The 19,961-nt window shown below is 32.0% G+C and overlaps 3 protein-coding genes across 3 annotated transcripts in view; 1 reads left to right on the forward strand and 2 right to left on the reverse strand.

Annotated features, from left to right (window-relative positions):
* LOC117118438 (tripartite motif-containing protein 2-like) overlaps positions 1–4,367 on the reverse strand; it is a 9,009-nt gene extending 4,642 nt beyond the window's left edge. The window contains exon 1 of the mRNA XM_033263031.1: positions 4,267–4,367. The gene's annotated coding sequence lies outside the window, so the exon portion shown is untranslated. The remainder of the gene's footprint in view (positions 1–4,266) is intronic.
* Positions 1–6,741, forward strand: part of LOC117118439 (CUE domain-containing protein 1-like) — a 78,472-nt gene extending 71,731 nt beyond the window's left edge. The window contains exons 9-10 of the mRNA XM_033263035.1: positions 5,711–5,829; positions 6,698–6,741. Of these exons, the coding sequence (XP_033118926.1) occupies positions 5,711–5,829; positions 6,698–6,726 (148 nt within the window). The 3' untranslated portion in view covers positions 6,727–6,741. The remainder of the gene's footprint in view (positions 1–5,710; positions 5,830–6,697) is intronic.
* Positions 6,742–16,640: 9,899 nt separating this feature from the next.
* LOC117118387 (tripartite motif-containing protein 2-like) overlaps positions 16,641–19,961 on the reverse strand; it is a 10,664-nt gene continuing 7,343 nt past the window's right edge. The window contains exon 2 of the mRNA XM_033262968.1: positions 16,641–18,809. Within this exon, the coding sequence (XP_033118859.1) occupies positions 16,641–18,800 (2,160 nt within the window). The 5' untranslated portion in view covers positions 18,801–18,809. The remainder of the gene's footprint in view (positions 18,810–19,961) is intronic.

Genomic DNA, 19,961 nt, shown 5'->3' on the forward strand with positions numbered 1-19,961 from the left:
ATAGTGATGAAGAGTCACCATATTTTTTTTTTATCCTTAACAAAACATATTTTCTTTCTTTGACTGTCTCCCTCTCCCAAAAGAAAACATAATGAAGTGATAATTTCTGTCATTTTTCCATTTTCATCGAAAAGTACTATGCACTTGATTCTTCCCTTCCTCCAATGTATGTTTTGCTGATATTTCAAACTTTCAAAAGCAGAATGCAGCAGTATTTAGTATTAGAGGTCTTTACATTATTACCTCCACCAGCACTAAAATCAAACGCAGAACAGTTTTATTATTCATTGATTACAAAAAAATTTGAAATATATAATAAGTATATTTTTAAAACAACCCTACATATTGAGAGTAATACAATAATAAAAAAAAATAATGATTTATTATTTGTAAGTGTTTACATTATTTGAAAAACTTGGGACATAAAAATGAAATGGTAGACAATTTAAATTTTGTGATCAAAGCATTTTTGTACTACAAATAAAGTATACATACAATGCATTGTAGAGTCTCCCACCCCTAGTTACCCCCACCCCAAAAAAGAAAAGGAAAATCCTGTAGGCTTTATTCAGTATTGTACTCAGTGTAATGCTCATTTGTGTGTCTCCCTTATTTATGCCCTTTTTGATTGCTTTTGTTTTTCAAGATTTCCCTTTTTGTATTTTAATGTTGTAACGTGTCTTGCTTTCTTATTTTGACTAATTTAACTGGAGTATTTATATTTAAAAAATTGTTATTGTTAGTACATTAAATTATTCTGTACATTTTAAATTTTCCTAAAATTTGCAATAAAGTTATTTTTAATCTTAAATCTTGAAATGCATAACTACTTATGCTATTCAATCCAGAGTGCTTTTCCGGAAGGCAGGTCCCTCAAGAGGTTCTATTCCAGGAGTATTCCAGGTCCTCTGCATCCCTCTTCAACTTGTTGTAGCTCCTTCCATTCCGGATATCATTAAGCAGCATTAATATTCTTTTACTTCCTCATGGTCTTTTACGCTATGATTGTACTGTATGCATTTATTTGGTAATGTACCAATACAGTGGATTGAGTTTTATTTGAAAGTGGGCAAATGATCATAGGATAATTTACTATGAGCATTTATTATGTATTGTTTGTATTAGTCAAACAATATCACCATATTAAATCAACATTTATGAACTAAAAGTTTCATTTTAAACATAAATACATGAATCATATGCTAACATGATCAAAATCAGTCTTTACCTTAAAGTGCTATAGCAATGTCAAATGAAAGAAACTAATATGATATAATCAAACTTAAGAACTTTTTATAATTCATGTACACATTGAGAAATTGTAAGATTAGTTTGATGGTAAACTTACTTTTATATAATTTCAATATTATGTTAATATAAAATTCTAAATTTAATTTACTCTTAATTAATCATGTACACAGGAAGAATAGAATGGTTTAATGAGTAAAATTATGTTTAATATATGATTTCAGTAATTGAATATTTTAATGTTGCTACCATTGTAATTTGCTTCAACAACTCTTCTTGGATTATAAGAAACTATTGATAATGCCCAAGGATCATTTTTTTTAATCAATTCTGTTAACAAAATGTCCATCACTGTTGAATAACTTTAGTTTGTGGTCACTTGCTACAAGCATGTTATTATCATTATCTATTATCACTGATACACTACCTCACCATCCTGACCACCTCTACCTACAAGAACCTTGATGAACTTGCCTTCATTGTCAAATAATTGTAATCTGTGATTTCAACAATCTGCTACAATGAAATGTCCTTTACTAGTAACAGTAACATCACATGGTCCCAACAATTCACCTTCACTGTGACTTTTTGACCCAATTCTTCTTATCATCTGATCACTATCCATGTTAAACATAAACACACAGTGTTCATCAAAGTCTGCAACATACACTACATTTAATTTCTCATTTATGTCAATACCATAGGGATTCTTTAATACTCCCTTACCGACTGATTTGACCACATGACCAGCTAATTTGCATAATGTTATGCCTTTATTTCCATCATCAGTTAATACTATTAAATTATTTTTTATTTTGTACATTGATGTAACCTTCACATTTGATGGTAGTATTATCTTACTGACATATTCTCCTGATTGTTTATACCTGTGAATTTCATTGCTCCAAGCTGGCACTAACAGACAACCATGTTCATCTGTTACTGCATCACATGCATGAACTCCATGTGTTTCTATTGTGTTCACCAGACCTTCCTTCTCCACAGTAATCAAGGGAGATCCTCTAATTGGTTCATCACCAACACTGACATCAAGTTTCCAAACACCAGTACTTCTGCACTTTGGCTTCACTAAGTACTTTCCTTCATGTTTTTTAATGTTTCTAATTTTGTTTCCTCTCCAGGAGAAGTCAGTATAGCTTTCAGTGCCTTTGCACCATATTCTTTGTTGAGGTTAACATACATTTCTCCATCATCTTTTAATTTTGTTTCTGGTAATTTGTTGGATTGTTTGTTGTAGACCTATAATTACATTGTGACTTGACTGGAAAGCTGTTATTGATTTTATTGCTTTTTTTATTGTGATTTTACTGTTATCATTTTAATCATTTCTTGAACAAAATTGTTGATATCTTATCTAGATGTTTTTCTACACTGTTCACGTTTATAAGTTTTATGGTAAACTTTAGTAAGAGCAGCTTGAATCTTTTGTTTATAGACATTTTTTTCAACTCTGTAGATGTTTGTTTGAAACCTGAATGCTTGAGATACATGAATGGGTTCATGCTTACCACCCACCTCTTTATGATCAGTGATAGCACAGTGCATACAAATAGGAAGTTTACAAACTTTACAGTAAAAGTCCAATTTTTCTTTGTGAGCTGGACAGAGCGATGGACGTAATGCAGAAAACTTTATTGTGTTATTGTCCTCGACTGAATTTCTTCTACTAAATGTAATTTGTGGTTTAGCAGTGCAGGTAAAGTTTCATGAGTGTGTTTACATGCAGTACCTATGTTCTGCCTGCAATCCTGACAGTAGAAGTCTGCAGTGTTTTTTTCCACAGTAGCATTTCATCTTGTCTGGATTCTCAAATATTTCCAATAGATTATTGATGAATGTGTTTGGAGGCAGTTTTGTGAGTCCGCCATTGGAATTGTCAAAGATTTGGTGACATTGTAGCGTACCCTTCTCGTTGATCTATTGTGTGAGACATGATAAACAGTAAGTATGGAGACAGGAAAGTATTTTAGGATCCTTGAGCCTTTTGCAGCAGAGTGGACATTCCAACACTTTCTCATCCAAATGGTCAAGAAATAGCAGTACATTACTGACAGTTATTATAATTATAAAACATTTACCCAAATACCAAGAAGAGTATTAACACCATTTCATGGAGACCTTGATACAATGGATCATTTTTAATGGCGATGTGTTCAGACTACCAACAATAATTAGCAGATAGCATTGCCTTGTCAAGCACTCACACAGAGAGCAAAGATGGATTCCTTGCAGCTGATGCAGTGTGTAGCTCCTCAACAAATTATCAGCCTATTGATGTTATCTACACCACATGGTTGTCATATTCATTTTCACAGATTTTATTAATTCAATGTTGAAAGTAGGTTTTCTGTAGTTGAAAAATCTTGTGACCTTATTTTATTACAGGGTGCTTACCATGCCGGGAAGTCCCTCTTTGTGGGTCCTCCTTTCCCTACCTGTAGGCTTTACTCAGTATCTGTAGTTTATTTTCATATTTATCTCTCCCATGTGTACCATAGTGAATATATATATATTTTTTTTTAATTGATACCTCTTTATTATATTTAAATTTTTGTACATTTTCCTTTTGAATTTTATTGTTGTAATTTGTTCTTCAGCTGTCTAATGCCCTCCTTAAAAAGCTTGCACTCCCCATCTCATTGTCCCCTTATCATCCCCTCTCCCTTACAGGAAATTTTTGAACCAGAAAAATAATGCTAAAATAGATAATCATACCACCTTATTTTGTCAGCTAGCACGTCCTCACTTTATTAATGAGCCAACTTGACCTTCGTTGCCCCATAATCCCCTCATTTTATACCCCTAGATACGACACTGCCAATGACTACAGCTGAGGCTGACAGAAACATACTACATGGAATATTCTCCCGTTACTGTTGGGCCCATTGATCTAGAGGCTTACCTGAATTAGAGTGATTAGAGTCTTGTAAATATAATAGATGTCCTGGTTTATTAATTAATTACTCATTCTTAAAATTAATAAGGTGTAAAACTTACCTAGAAAATTATAATTGCTTGTTCTGTGAAGAAGACCCTCTGAAGCTTGAAAACATATCTAGATATTTTTCCAGTTGTTGTTGTACACTGTTAGAGGTTTCATCACTACATGATAACAATTGCAATTTACATTTGTCGAATCAAATTTATTTGATAAAAACAGGAAACAGCATTTAGAAATTAATTCTTCTTCCTTCTCATTCTCTCATTGACAAGCATATGAGAGGGGTAATTAAATCAACTCCGCTGTTTTTATTTTTGGAAATTGTTTTTTTTTTTTGTTAACCAATAACTATCAAACGTCCCGAGATATAATTCAAGTACTGAAGCACTCACAAACTTAAACTGGAATAATCTAAATACCAAATTGTGTCAAGATCAAGCTATAACCATGTTTGAAATATTGAATTCTTGAATGCCAACTTATTTAAAAACAAATTTCAAGAGCGCAATAAAATATATATGACCAGGTCTAATGATTTACTTGAGTTACCCAAATCAAGTACTGCATATAAGTTCATACTTTTAATTTAAATAATTTAAATTTTGTTTTATGTATACTTTTACACGGCCCTGTGAAAAACAATTAATTTGTGATCATGTTTTCTGTTTTCAAATAAAGTCATTGTTATTATTATTGTTGTGTTAGTTCAGTAAGTTCTTAGCTTTTAACTAAAATGTAAAACAAGAAAACAGTTTTTGCAAGTTAATGTTTAATTAATATCATTCCTATATTCTTTGTGTACACCCAAACTGATACAAGCAAATTTATGATTATTTTTACTGTAAAAATGTCTCATCTTCTTTTTTAATTTTTGTTTTCCTTTTTATTGCAGTTGTTGATATCATCCACTCTACGCCAAAGGTTGGCTCAAAACATAAAAACGTCATAACATGACAGATAAAGATGACGTTGAGGTACTACAATGTTGGAAGATGAAAGGGTTGCTCTTAGGCTTCAGAATCAAGAATAGGCTTCAGTGTAATCCAGAATTTGTGTCGTTTTTAGCAACACAAAACACATCCTAGCAGAAAGCATTATCACAGTAATTTGGATTTTTCAGGTACTAGATTTAAGGTGTTACTTTCAAACCCAAGGTGCTCTACTTTAATTTAACGAAGTCTATTTTACGAACCAGTCGAATAATACTCAATGAAAATTCGTACTCAATGAAATGAACTAGTCGAATAAAATGTACCAGTTGAATATTATTCAATTGGCTTAAAACCCAATGATATATTGATCTTGAAATAGGTGATGGTCCTATAAGTGTACTTTTAATTAACTTTGATATCATCACTTACTGTTTATAAAGAAGTTTTCTTGGGTCTAGATTAACATTTTTTATTGTATTCTTGTTGTATGCTGGGTGGATATTCGCACTATTCAAATCATTGTTTATTGATTGATTGATCCTTAATCCTAGGCTGTTCTTTTTTACAGCCAAACTGAAACAGGTCCATCATCTGATGGGCTGCTAGATGAGTATGCAGATGATGATACTAGTTTGTTAAAGCAACATAGAGGCGCAGGGCTGAGAAAATATATACTCAGACTTACAGGTAAAGGCACGTTATATGCGTAATTGAAAATAGGGTACAACTGTGGGCCATGTTTTTAACCCTTGGATTTTCTTCCATCTCAACTTATTACTACCAAAAAGGACAAAAAAGAATCAACAATAAAATAAAGTGAAGTAAAAATAAAAGTTAAAAGTACAATACTACATTTAATCTTAATCATTTTGTTCACTTTTTCTTGCTACTCTATGCATTCTAAGTACTGCTACAAATGTATAATGTATGTCTAATTACTTTACTAATCATTCATGCTTGAGGCTTTACCATTTGTTCACTTTTGTGGTGTGTTGTTTACTTCTTTCCTTGCAGGAAGTAAGGTCAACTTCAACTGCTGTTGGTGAGCATCATTATAAGCTCCGCCCAACTGCCAGTGCTTTCATAACCGTGTTTTTATTAGTTGCACTTTTCACTAGAAACGCGTTCCAAAGAAATTTAACCAGTTAAAAGAAACACAGGTTTTTTGACGTTATCAAAGATAATAAATAGCAGAAGATAGAGCAGCTTCCCAATATAGTGGAACATCCGTTGGAAATGCATTGTGGGTACACGGAGAGCAATTTTACCCCGTCGCGTGGCGGCACTATATATCAATAATAGAGGCATCGCTCAGGTTCGTTTGTCTCCTGTATTTTCTCCACTTAGTCCAATCGTAATATTTTACCCCACTCGAGGGAGGGCGGATGTTCCATCGATTTTTAATGCAATACGCGGAACAGCTCATTCTTCTGCTATTTAAGTTCTTCAGCGTTATTCAGTAGAAACATGCCCTAAGATATACACTTATTGTTTTCTCTTGCTTGAGTTAGTGTTTTCTTTCATTGCTACATCTGCCTTTGCTCTGCATTTTCAGTTGTCTACTGTGAGAAAGAAGAGAGGTAATGATTAGCCTATAGCATTCTACAGTGAGGATAACCAGTTCCCATTCCACCGTGGTCCATAGTCTCACATTCACATTGACTCATAAAAGGTTTGTGAGACTGGGGAAGGGGTTAGTTGTAATAGTTGGTGTGCTCATGGGTCTGTTTGGGGGTCTGTTAATTGATCTTCTAGTGTTTGTGGTTTGCTGCTGTATTTGTGTTATCAGCATTTTTCTTCTGCACTCGCTCTAATATGTCTTGTGACATGGCTGATTATGGACATAGCTGCCAATTATTATTACTATTTTATTATGTAATAATAAAATTATTAATAATGTTGATAATAATAATAATAATAATAATAATAATAATAATAATAAATATTCATAATACTATGTTATTTTAGATGCTATTTATGTATTTTGTTTTTCATTTATGTTTATGTTGAAGAATTGTTTGTTGTAATTTCATTTTTCAGTTTTTCATTAGATTGGATATGCTACTTGTGTTATTTGAATTTTTAAATTTTGTTTTTATTTGAACCACTTCGGAAATCAGTACATTTGTATTTAAAAAAAAGTGCATTTCACGATTGGAGAAAAATAAATTTAAATAAATAATTTCATATAGTTATTTCATTGATAGGAAGCAAGTAAAGACTATAATAATTTATTTTGTATTTGCCTTATAATATATGTCTACTACTACCTACCGTTTTCATAATATGTGATATTACATCATCGTGCCCATATATGAGCACATCACATTTTTTTGCCACATAAAATTTTACAGTGTTAACAAAGCTTTAGATGGGATAGAATAAAATAGAACAGCACATTTAATGTATATAGCGCCGGTATCTGCCAAATAATACGCTAATGGTGCTTCTGCAAATGTTTTATTTCAATTTTTTTTTTTAAATTGTTGTATGCCCATATATAGGACATAGTGCCTAGTGAAACTATCCCCCACCGGACACCAACCCGGTATTTCTAAGTTTTGGGGATGACAATGGATAAAATAAAAAATTTTGATGAAGACTTTGCTTGAAAATATGGAGATTGGAAGAACATTTAAGTTCATCGGAAAGGTCATTCCAAAGCATAGCACCATGATATGAGAGGCTATTTTTCTTGCACTCGGTGTTCACTTCAGAAATGTCAAAGTTGATGTCATTGGCAAGTCTGGTATTATAACTATTTTCTCTTAAGTGAAAGCGGTTAGAAATATATGATGGAACATTGTTATTGAAGATTTGAGACATAGTTATTGCTTCAGTATTGTGCATTCTTTGTTTAAGATTAAGTAAATTCAGGTCTTGCAAGGCTTGAGTACTGGAGTCGCATCGTGAAGATCTTGTAGTAATCTTGGCTGCACGGTTTTGCAGGTTTTGGAGTTTATACAAATTTTTTTTTTTCATTGAATTACTCCAAACGACACTGCAGTAGTCGAAATGTGGAGCTATTCAATTAAAATATCATGATTTACCGTGCTTTAGATGTTGAGACTCAGCTGGAGCAAGTAAATAGTATTGTATTCATCTGATTCAATATAAGACAAGCATTTAACACAGTACAAAATCAGTGATTGGTTTTTGTTGGTAAACATAGAAGAGCACACCAAGTCTGAGGATTCTATTTTGAGAACATAGCAGATGTGCATTGGAGACATTGTCACTAATATCATCATCATCATAATCACCATTATTTATTTACATCATCATCATCATAAATATTATTTTCATTATCATAATTACCATTTTAATCATCATCATCAGGATAAATATTATTATCATCAAGGTAATCATTATTTTCATCATCTTCACCATAATTTCCATTTTGCTCATTATTATCCTTATCATAATTATAGTTGTAATTTTCATCATCATTTTCATTATTATCATCATCATTGTCATCATCATTAATCAATAATAATACTTATTATTGCCATAATTTGAAAATCATCTTTGATTGTCTGATGGACATTTTGACAATCTAGTATCTACCAAACAACTCAAGCACACTTGACATTTATCAACTCCAATCAGCTTATTTTATTTTTCCTGAAGAGATTTATTTTGGATTATATTTGTAGAACTTCATAATTTTATTATAATTATAATACATTGTTATAAAATTTCAAGTTTGCTAACATACACATTAACAATTTGAATGTTGGACTTGAAAGGACATTGCTGGACAAATGAGAAAATTAAGATAATTCCTTAGTTTAAAACTAAATAACTGTTTTGTTTATGATTATATGCTTTTTAACAATATTTTTTGGGATGTAATCCAGTACAATTTTAAAATTATTTAATACATTTCAGTTCAGACATTTTTTAATTTTATGATAATGCACTGTATATAATAATATTGTAAGTCTTTCTTTGCATGTGATGTTTAAGTAATTGCTGTATCAATGAGGGCACCTTAATTATGATCTTCGTGATGTTTTCATTATTGTTATATCAGCGAGGGTGCCCTTGTCTGTTTATTAATAAAGAATTCCATAAATTTGAGTCCCAACATAGAGTTGCATATGACATGGAATAAACCAACAAACTATTTTTTACTGTATTTATAGTTTGCAGAGTACTTGTATGTATGATGACATTGACCATGCATTGACTAACTTACCACACTGCCATCAAACCATCAATAGTATAAGTACAATGTGGGTGTGGCCAGTGTCTGGAGCTGATTTTAATTTTTCCTGTAACAAAATGCTGTTGATCTCTGTTTTTCTGCAGTGTTGTTTTGTCACTTTTGTGGGAGAAGAAATGTTTAGCCTTTTCCACCAGTATGTGCCTGGCATAACTGTTTATTTTGACAGTTTGTACACTTAATACTATATATTTACATTTAGACTTACATGTATTCTGTTTCATAAATATCAGTTATATATATTACGGACCTTTGCATTAATACATAAAGCCAATGTATTCTGATGAAGTAATGGCTCATGATAGCTTAAATGTATTCTGCAAATGTATTCAATATATACATTATAACTTACTTATTACTTGAAGGCTGAGCAATTTTAATTGATCTAAATCTGAGACAACCTCAGTCTAAGTAACCACAGTGGTTAGGCTAATGAAAGCTTGTATTCAGCAAATAACATTCAATAAATTATAAATTATATTTTACTTGTATGGTAGAAGATAAAAAGGCAACATTTGTTCGGAAGGCCGAGTCCATTTTTAAACACCTGTTGCTTGTAAAATACACTAAAATTTGTATTTGTGTAGTTTCTTTATTTTTAGTCCTATTAATAAATGTATTTATTTATTTATTTATTTATTTCAACAATATTTTACGAAGGTTGTCCATCCAGCCGGAGCTGATCATTAGGGACCCTCAATACATAACACAAGCAACAAAGGAAATATAAATAGAAAAACAAAGAAATTAAAATGAAAAAAAATAAAAAAATAAAAATAAATAAAAAATTTAATGAATTTTATGATAATGCACTGTATATAATAATATCTTAAGTCTTCCTTTGCATGTGATGTTTAAGTAATTGCTGTATCAACGAGGGCAACTTAATTATGATGTTCTTGATGTTTTCATTATTGTTATATCAGCGAGGGTGCCCTTGTCTGTTTATTAATAAAGCATTCCATAAGTTTGAGTCCCAACATAGAGTTGCATATGACATGGAATAAACCAACAAACTATTTTTTACTGTATTTATAGTTAGTAGAGTACTTGTATGTATGATGACATTGACCATGCATTGACTAACTTACCACACTGCCATCAAACCATCAATAGTATAAGTACAATGTGGGTGTGGCCAGTGTCTGGAGCTGATTTTAATTTTTCCTGTAACAAAATGCTGTTGATCTCTGTTTTTCTGCAGTGTTCTGTCACTTTTGTGGGAGAAGAAATGTTTAGCCTTTTCCACCAGTATGTGCCTGGCATAACTGTTTATTTTGACAGTTTGTAAACTTAATACTATATATTTACATTTAGACTTACATGTATTCTGTTTCATAAATATCAGTTATATATATTACGGACCTTTGCATTAATACATAAAGCCAATGTATTCTGATGAAGTAATGGCTCATGATAGCTTAAATGTATTCTGCAAATATATTCAATGTATACATTATAACTTACTTATTACTTGAAGGCTGAGCAATTTTAATTGATCTAAATCTGAGACAACCTCAGTCTAAGTAACGACAGTGGTTAGGCTAATGAAAGCTTGTATTCAGCAAATAACATTCAATAAATTATAACTTATATTTTACTTGTATGGTAGAAGATAAAAAGGCAACATTTGTTCGGAAGGCCGAGTCCATTTTTAAACACCTGTTGCTTGTAAAATACACTAAAATTTGTATTTGTGTAGTTTCTTTATTTTTAGTCCTATTAATAAATGTATTTATTTATTTATTTATTTATTTCAACAATATTTTACGAAGGTGGTCCATCCAGCCGGAGCTGATCATTAGGGACCCTCAATACATAACACAAGTAACAAAGGAAATATAAATAGAAAAACAAAGAAATTAAAATGAAAAAAAATAAAAAAATAAAAATAAATACAAAATTTAAAGAAATAAAAAATAAATAACTAAGTAACAAAGGAAAAGAAATATAATGTGTATAATGTGTATGTACCATTTTTTCATTCTATATTTAACCTTTGCTTCTCAGTTTTGTTTCCACTGTGGTCATGTGACATTGATAGGCTAAACTTTGCAGCTTGATTTCTTTTTATGTTGTACTCCCACAAACTGACTTCGTAGCCAGTACTCACATTAGGATATAAATATGGTTATACAAGCGAATCACATGATAAAGTGACCAGAGTGTTTACATTTCTGTGGATTAATTTGTAACTCGTAGTGTTTTATGATGTGAGCTTGTGCAACAACTACTTTGACTTTTATTACCAAAAAATATATCTCAGTTTATTTATGAAGTTGAATGTATCCGGTGTATATAATGAAATTATAAATGATTATTATATATATGGTATAATTTTACCATACAAAACCGAGTGTTAAACTATTAGGATAATAATAATTGTTAAAAGTTGGTTAACTTTCATCAGTTATAAAATAAATTGAGATAAGTAAAGCATTTTCCTCGTTTGTTGCAAACAATACATTTGAACAATACAGTATACACATTTACTACTAGTTTTCAAAAAGGTAATTAAATTTAAGCTTTACTTAATTATTTTTTTATTTTTCCATATCCTTTAAATGTGATTATTTTAATTTATTACTTTTTCAAACTAATGTTTATCAATTGTATTTTTTGGTGTCCATTCCAATTCAAATTTGTAAAAAAAAAAAAAAAATCCATTTAATATGCAGAACACAGTACCCTCTAATAATATTTAGAGAATGCTAGCAATCGCATTAATTATGTTTACCTAAGCTTTAGCTAAGCTGTACCAAAATTCAGAGTTTTTATTTAAATTTATGACTTGACCACCTTGATAATATAATATTCTGTCATTGAAATATAATTCATTTTATAATAAAGATTAACATTATGATTACCATAGATATTAAAAATATATAACAAATAATTATTTATTTTTAATTTTTCTCATTCTTATCAATGATTGGAACTTGTGTCTCTGTAGGTTTTGGTTAGGAATAATTTATTGTGCATTATGCAGTGAATGTTGTAGTATGCTGAAAGGGGTTGTGTGTGGGGACTATATGTTCTAGGTAAGAATTATTTATTGTACATTCTGCCGTGAACAGGAAAGACAGTTAATGTGATGGTAGGTGGAATATGAAAACTGTTGTAGGTGGAATATGAGAAATGTTATTGAAATATAATTCATATTATAATACATTATGATTACCTTAGATATTAAAAATATATAAAAAATAATAATTTATTTGTTATATTTTTCTCATTCTTATCAATGATTGGAACTTGTGTCTCTGTAGGTTTTTGGTAGGAATAATTTATTGTGCATTATGATAGTGGGATACGATAAGTTCACTAGGAGGAAAAAGAAAGAGGAAGTTGAAATAGAAGTGTAAAAATGTAACATTAACAAAATATATTGACAACATAAATTATGTATTGTAGTATACTGTATCCCAATCAAACTATTATGAAGACCAGATGCAAACTGTAAGGTATTAAGTGCATTGTATATTTGCTTGAGATTCCATTTTATTCATTCTGTGTAAATATTGTAATATTAGGGTCAATCTAATGCTAAAAGCTATTCAATTTCAATGTGTTTTTATTATATAGTGTTCATGGATGCTAGATGATAGTAGATTATTTTATTTATATTGGGAGAAAGAAATAAAATAGTATGGTATATCAAACAATGTTTTTGTTCTAGTTGTATGTTGTGTTCTACAAGACTTTTTCCTCAGCTATGCTCACATTTTTCATATTTTGCTTATCTATAGTAATCAGAGTGATTTTGCAAAACTAAATCCAGAATAACAAAGAGAATAAATAGAAGAAGAGAGCGTACTCTTGTTTGTTAAATCACCACTCCCTAGTGTAGGAAGCCCTCAGCCATTTGTATGTTCTTTTGCTTACTCAAGTACTGACGTACGCCCACTATGAACTTGGTAAGTAGAAAACAAAGATAGAAAACTTTTAAAACTGTGCACGTACCACGCGGGTAAACATACAAACGACAGCGGGCTTCCTACACCGGCTGCATAGGGCGTATCGTTTGTTCACGCTCTCAATGAGCGTAGTGGCTCTCTTGTTCTATTATACTCTTATTTTTATTTCTAATTTTTCTAGAATAATTAGGGGCATTTGATGAAAAATTTTTAAATTGTTAAGACATATTTTTTAATATTTCAAAACTTTATGCTTTTACATTGTATAGGTTATGCAATACCTGAGAAGTAGTGTCCAAGTGAAAATAGCAAGATGTAGTGAGTGGTAAATTACACAAGATTCTACAAAAAGACTTGCATCTTGATTGACCTGCTTAAATTGATGGTACAGTACTGCCTCCAGATGTTCCTGCCTCACAATAGTTCTGCTTCCAGATCTTCCTACTTGCTGGTTGTTGTACAATCTGATTGTTATACCTCAAAATGTGTGGTCCTGCCTTTTTATGGTCCTGTTTGCTGATGAATGTCATGATGATCCTGTCTACTAATGGTTAGTAACTTCTGCTATAATACTTTCAATGTCCATGTGGACATCATCTGTGAAACCATTGTTGTGTCGCACTTTGTAATAATCATCGCACGGTAATAACCGTCGCATTTTGTTATAAAGTCTGTCGCACTTTGTAATAACTGAGCTGTCGCACTTTATAATAACTGCCTGTCGCACTTTGTAATAAACTCTGTCGCACTTTGTAATAAAACACGATCCATGTTATCATCTATAGATTTTTTATGAATTCTCATTTTTCTCGGGGATCAAATTTGATTTTTTTCTCTTGTTTCGTATTGTGTCATCTTTACATCGATGAAATGGCTCCAAACCGAATAGACCCTGCCCAGGATCTAGTGGGGTCAAAGTTGATATTTCTTGGAATAATTATGTTTATGTCCGACGATGGGGATATGGCTTTAATGGACCGACTGGGGCCTAGTAGAAATAGAGCCATATCGCCATCGTCGGACATAAAATTATATAATCTGACATACGAGAAATATAAAATTGGTAAAGATGATACACTACGAAACGGTGAAAAATCAAATTCGGTCCCCGAGAAAAATGAGAATTTATCAACAATCTAAAGATGATAACATGGATTGCGTTTTATTACAAAGTGCGACAGAGTTTATTACAAAGTGTGACAGACAGTTATTACAAAGTGTGACAGCTCAGTTATTACAAAGTGCGACAGACTTTATTACAAAGTGCAACAGTTATTACAAAGTGCGACAGTTATTACAAAGTGTGACGATTATTACAAAGTGCGACGCAACACATAATCAGCATAGGTAAATAATCATCATCATTAACCTCCTCAGACATTATCATTATCATCACCATCCATATACACAGCATATCATAGCCACGACCATGATGGAAATTTTCATAATCGCCATCATTTTCTTTATTGTAATTGATGCATAAATAAAAAGATTTTATTTTTAAGATGATAAAAATAATTGATCATTTTTACAAGCAATTTTTTTATTGGTTGAACATGTAAAATTCCAAATAGAGTTTTTTTTTAGTTAATTACCGTACTCGCGCGAATAAGCGCCCCTTTTGAATAAGCGCCCCTCTCGAATAAGCGTGAAACGTGAAAATTTCCTTAAGCGCCCCGTTTGAATAAGCGCCCCTTCTAATTTGAATAAAAGCCCCCTCAATAATTCAATCAATTCTGGACTGTGGATGTTGGCATGATTTGAGGTGTGGAGTGGAATCACATTCTCCTTTAGTCAATATCAAAATGAGGATATTTATCTTGGACAGATGAGAGCTCTCTGGATAGACAGTATATTTCCAACTTTCATCTTCTTACTTTTTTCTATAGCCTAGTCCTACTGCTTTTCCAACAATTTGCACCTAACAACACATTCCCATCTGAGTTTTCAAGAAAACCTGCAATGATCATGCAATCCTGCTAATCTCAATCAGCATGGCCAATACGTAACCACCACCACTAATTTCATCTGCTATTCTGCTGTTATGTAATAATGTACTCACAACATTCTTGTCATGATAAGCCATGCTCTCCTGACGATTATCTTTTCCGCCCCACCACCATTCGTAATTTACGGTTTCCTGATGTCCTTATATAATCATTTTTCATTCAAAATGTGCCTCTTGAATTTATTAAGTTGTCATAATAACCCCTCGATTTTCATCTATTTCCATAAGCGCCCCCTCAATTTCCACTCTGTTTTGATAAGCGCCCCGTTTGAATAAGCGCCCCTCAAAAAGGGCTAAAAATATTTTAAGCCCCCGGGCGCTTATTCGCGCGAGTACGATACTCAAATATAATAAAATGCACTGAGGAAAGCAACTATGAAGAGATTATAGAACCAGAAAAACGAAGGTCAAGAGTTCAAAACTGTGAAGCAAGTAAAGTAAGAGTCTGTTTCATTTTTTAAAATTTGAATGTAACACATTTGTAATGGCAGAATTGAATGTTTTGCTAAGTTATTACCAATAATATAACATTAGGTTTTACAGCTATTAAAGTGAATTGGGGGCGGGGGGAGAATACAAAACATTATTTTTTGTGACTACCTCCCTCTCCTGAAAGAGCAAATAATAAAATTGTAATTTTTTGCATTTTCCCGAAAGAGTAAATATTAAAATTGGTTCTTTTTTTTTCTTCTTTTTTCATTTTTAGAGTATTATACACTTGACTTTTCCCTTTTCTGTTTTACTTTGAATATCAGTGCACCAGCAATCAACCAGATGGTGATATTTCGTTTAAGCAAAATAATAAATAAAAAAAAGCCTCCCTCATAACATTTTCCAGACTAAATAGGGTAAAAACTAAAAGACATAATATTTTTATAGGGCTTAATAACATCATAATTAAGTAGGCAACCTTCAATTAAAGTATACATGCAGTGCAATACAACCTTTAATAATAATATTTCTTTTAATGACAACATTTATTTGGTAATATACCAATACAATGGATTGAATTTTCAAATGATCACTATATTAATTAAACATTAATGTATTAAATCTAAATAGACGTATACATGAATCATATGCTAACATGGTCAAAATCTGTCCTTTAGCACTGTCAAATGAAAGAAACTAATACTGTATGATGAAATCAAACTTAACAAATAATTTAATTTTCATTAATCATGTACCCAGCAAGGGCATTTTATTTGCTTTCAATAAATTTAATATGGAATTCTAAATTTTGTTTAAAAATGCATTTTTTTTTTGCTATTTAATGGAATTGATTCATTATGTACATCAGCTAAAATAGAATGGTTTGATGAGTAAAAATATGTTGTATATGATTTCAGTAATTAAATATTTTAATGTTCCTACCACTACAATTTGCTATAGCAACTTTTCTTGGATTATAAGAAACTACTGATAATCCAAAAGGATAATTTAATCCATCTTCTTTTTGATCAATTCTTTTAATGAAATGTCCATCACTGTTGAATAACTGTAGTTTATTCTCACTTGTTACAAGCATGTTATTATCCTTATCTATTATCACTCCACATGGATACTGCACCTTACCATCCTGATCACCTTTACCTACAAGAACCTTGATGAATTTGCCTTCATCATCAAATAATTGTAATCTGTGATTATAACGGTCTACTACAATGAGATGTCCTTCATTAGTAACAGTAACATCACATGGTCTCCACAATTCACCTTCTCTTTCACCTTTTGACCCAATGTTTCTGATCATCTGATCACTATCCATGTTAAACATGAACACACAGTGTTCATTGATGTCTGCAGCATACACTACATTTAATTTCTCATTTACATCAATTCCATAGGGATTCTTTAACACTCCCTTACCAATTGATTTGATCACATGACCATCTGATTTGCATAATGTTATGCATTTATTTCCCCCATCAGTAAATATTATCAAATCATTCTTTTTCATTTTGTACATTGATCTAACCTTCACATTTGATAGTAGTGTTATCTTACTGGCATATTCTCCAGACTGTTTATAGCTGTGAATTTCATTGCTCAAAGCTGACACTAACAGACAACCATCGTCAGCCATCACTACATTGCATAGATTAATCACATTTGTTTCTATTGTTTTAACCAGACTTTGCTTCTCTACATTGATCATCAAAGGAGATCCTCTTATTGGGTCATCACTAAAACTGACTTCAAGTTTCCAAACACCAGTACATTTGAACTTTGACCTCATTACATGCTTTCTTCTATCATGTTTTGATATTTGCAATTTTGTTTCCTCTCCTGGAGAGGTCAATGTAGCTTTAAGTAAATTACTGTCTACATCAGTAGAACTATGTTGAACTATTTTACACTCAAATGCATATTCTTTTGTCAACATTGTGCGTACATTTATTATTTCAAAACATGTCTCAGTAATGAAACCTAATGCTTTCTGTCCGAGTGCTTTTGCATTATATTCTTTGTTGAGGTTAACATACATTTCTCCATTATCCTTTGGTTCTGTTTCTGGTAATTGCTGGATTGTTTCTTGTAGACCTGCAATTGCATTATGACTTGACTGCAAAGCTGTTGCTTCATTGCTTTTTAGTAATTGAGCAATAAAGTTCCATTTCGTGTCAACATTCAGCAAAATAGTGTTGAGTTCATCTGTTTGTGTATCCGTAATTCTTTTCTTTTTTGTGTACACTTCATCTAAGTTCCTGCTAAGTTCCTCACCTTTTTCTGTTATCATTTTAATCATGTCTTCAACAAAGTTGTTGATATCCTTTCTACATTTTTTTCTACACTGTTCAAGTTTATTAATTTTATGCTGAACTTTAGTAAGAGCCTCCTGAATCTTGTTTTTATAGGCATCAACATCTTTTTTCAACATTGTAGATGTTTGTTTGAAAAACTTGAATGCTTCAGATATATGATTAAGTTCATGCTTACCACCTAACTCTTTATGATCAGTGACAGTACAGTGCATACAAACAGGAACTTTACAAATATTACAGTAAAATTCCAGTTCTTTTTTGTGAGCAGGACAGAGCGGGGGACGTAATGCAGACAACTGTGTTATTGTCATCGACTGAATATCTTCTATTGTATGTAATTTGTGTTGTAGCAGTGCAGGTAAAGTTTCATGAGTGTGTTTACATGCAGTACATATGTACTGCATGCACTCCTGACAGTAGAAGTCTGCAGTGTTTTTTCCACAATAGCATTTCATTTTGTCTGCATTCTCAAATTGCTCAATACATTCCAGTAGATTATTGATGAATATGTTTGGAGGCAATTTTTTCAGTCCACCATTGGGAATGTCATAGAATTGGCGACAGTTTGGACATTGTAGCCTACCCTTCTCATTGACCCATTTAGTGAGACATGATAAGCAATAAGTGTGGAGGCAGGGAAGTGTTTTAGGATCCTTAAGCCTTTTGTAGCAAAGTGGACATTCTAACACTTTCTCATCCAAATGCTCAAGAAATTGCTGTACATTACTGGCAGCAGCCATCTTGAATATCTGATAACAACAATATAATAAAAAGAATGCAAATGTATTATTGTAAAATAAAACACAGAAAAGGCAAATATATTAACAAAAATATAATACAGAAAAATGCAAACATAAAATAAATACGGAGAAGGCAAATGTGTAACATGCAATACAGTGGCGGCTCTAAGGTATATTTTCTGGGAGGTGGGGGCTAAACTGTCCGATAGGGGACTTGAGCTTTTAGGCCCAAGCTGGGGGAAGGGTTTGAGGGGGGTTCCTTGTCCTAAATGAGATTTTTTTAAGAATAGCAACCTCTGGATGGTAGGAAATGGCACTCTCAGACTGTGACAGACAGCTCTGTCCGACGGGGTCCTTAACCTGTCCAGTGGGGACTTAAGCCCCCTGTCCCCTGCTGGCACCGCCACTGATGCAATAAAACACAAAGAAGGCAATGGTATTAAACACAAAGAAGGCAAAGGTAACATAACTATATATACAGAGAAGGTATGCTTATGGCACCTAAATGTCTGGAAATGGCACTTTTATACATTAAAATGTTTTCTAATTGTCTTTATGGTGTGATTTAATCTAAATTTGCTCACGTCTTAGCCACCAACCATTATAAGCTATTATCATGTTTGTTAGGGCTGATGTGATCAAATTTGACAGCTCTAGATGCTCAGGCAGAGCAGCACTTACATACAGTATTTCAAAAAAAGTTTATTTTGTGAATACTTACATGAATAAACCAATAAATGCCTAAGTTTCATTTGGAACTTACCTCCCGAGTATAAAAGAAAAATAGTGGACTTGCCCTAGCTCACCTACGCCATGCTTGAAATGAACAATATCCTCTTTACTTTGAGTCTGTAACAGATATTGGCAAGGGAGGAGGGATGTTGTTTATCTAGGTAAGTATCTCACTCATAGACTAACAACATCACTACTGATTTGTAAGTTTCACTGGACATCGTTAAAGACCCTTTTTATGTTACAGATTTTATTGGTAAATTTGTCTGAATGAATTAAAAATTTGATCCTTAACTTAAAAAATTAAAATTTTCTGTAATTTTGTCAACAATCAGCAATTTAAATACATGTGTATACCATAGAATGGTGTTTGTAGTGCCACCATCTCAAAATTAGTTTTTGCCAGAATCTTGGTCCCCAACCCCAACC

The sequence above is a fragment of the Anneissia japonica genome, unplaced genomic scaffold, assembly GCF_011630105.1.
Source record: "Anneissia japonica isolate Jap-2015-1 unplaced genomic scaffold, ASM1163010v1 scaffold695_len1296351_cov181, whole genome shotgun sequence".
Lineage (NCBI taxonomy): Eukaryota > Metazoa > Echinodermata > Crinoidea > Comatulida > Comatulidae > Anneissia > Anneissia japonica.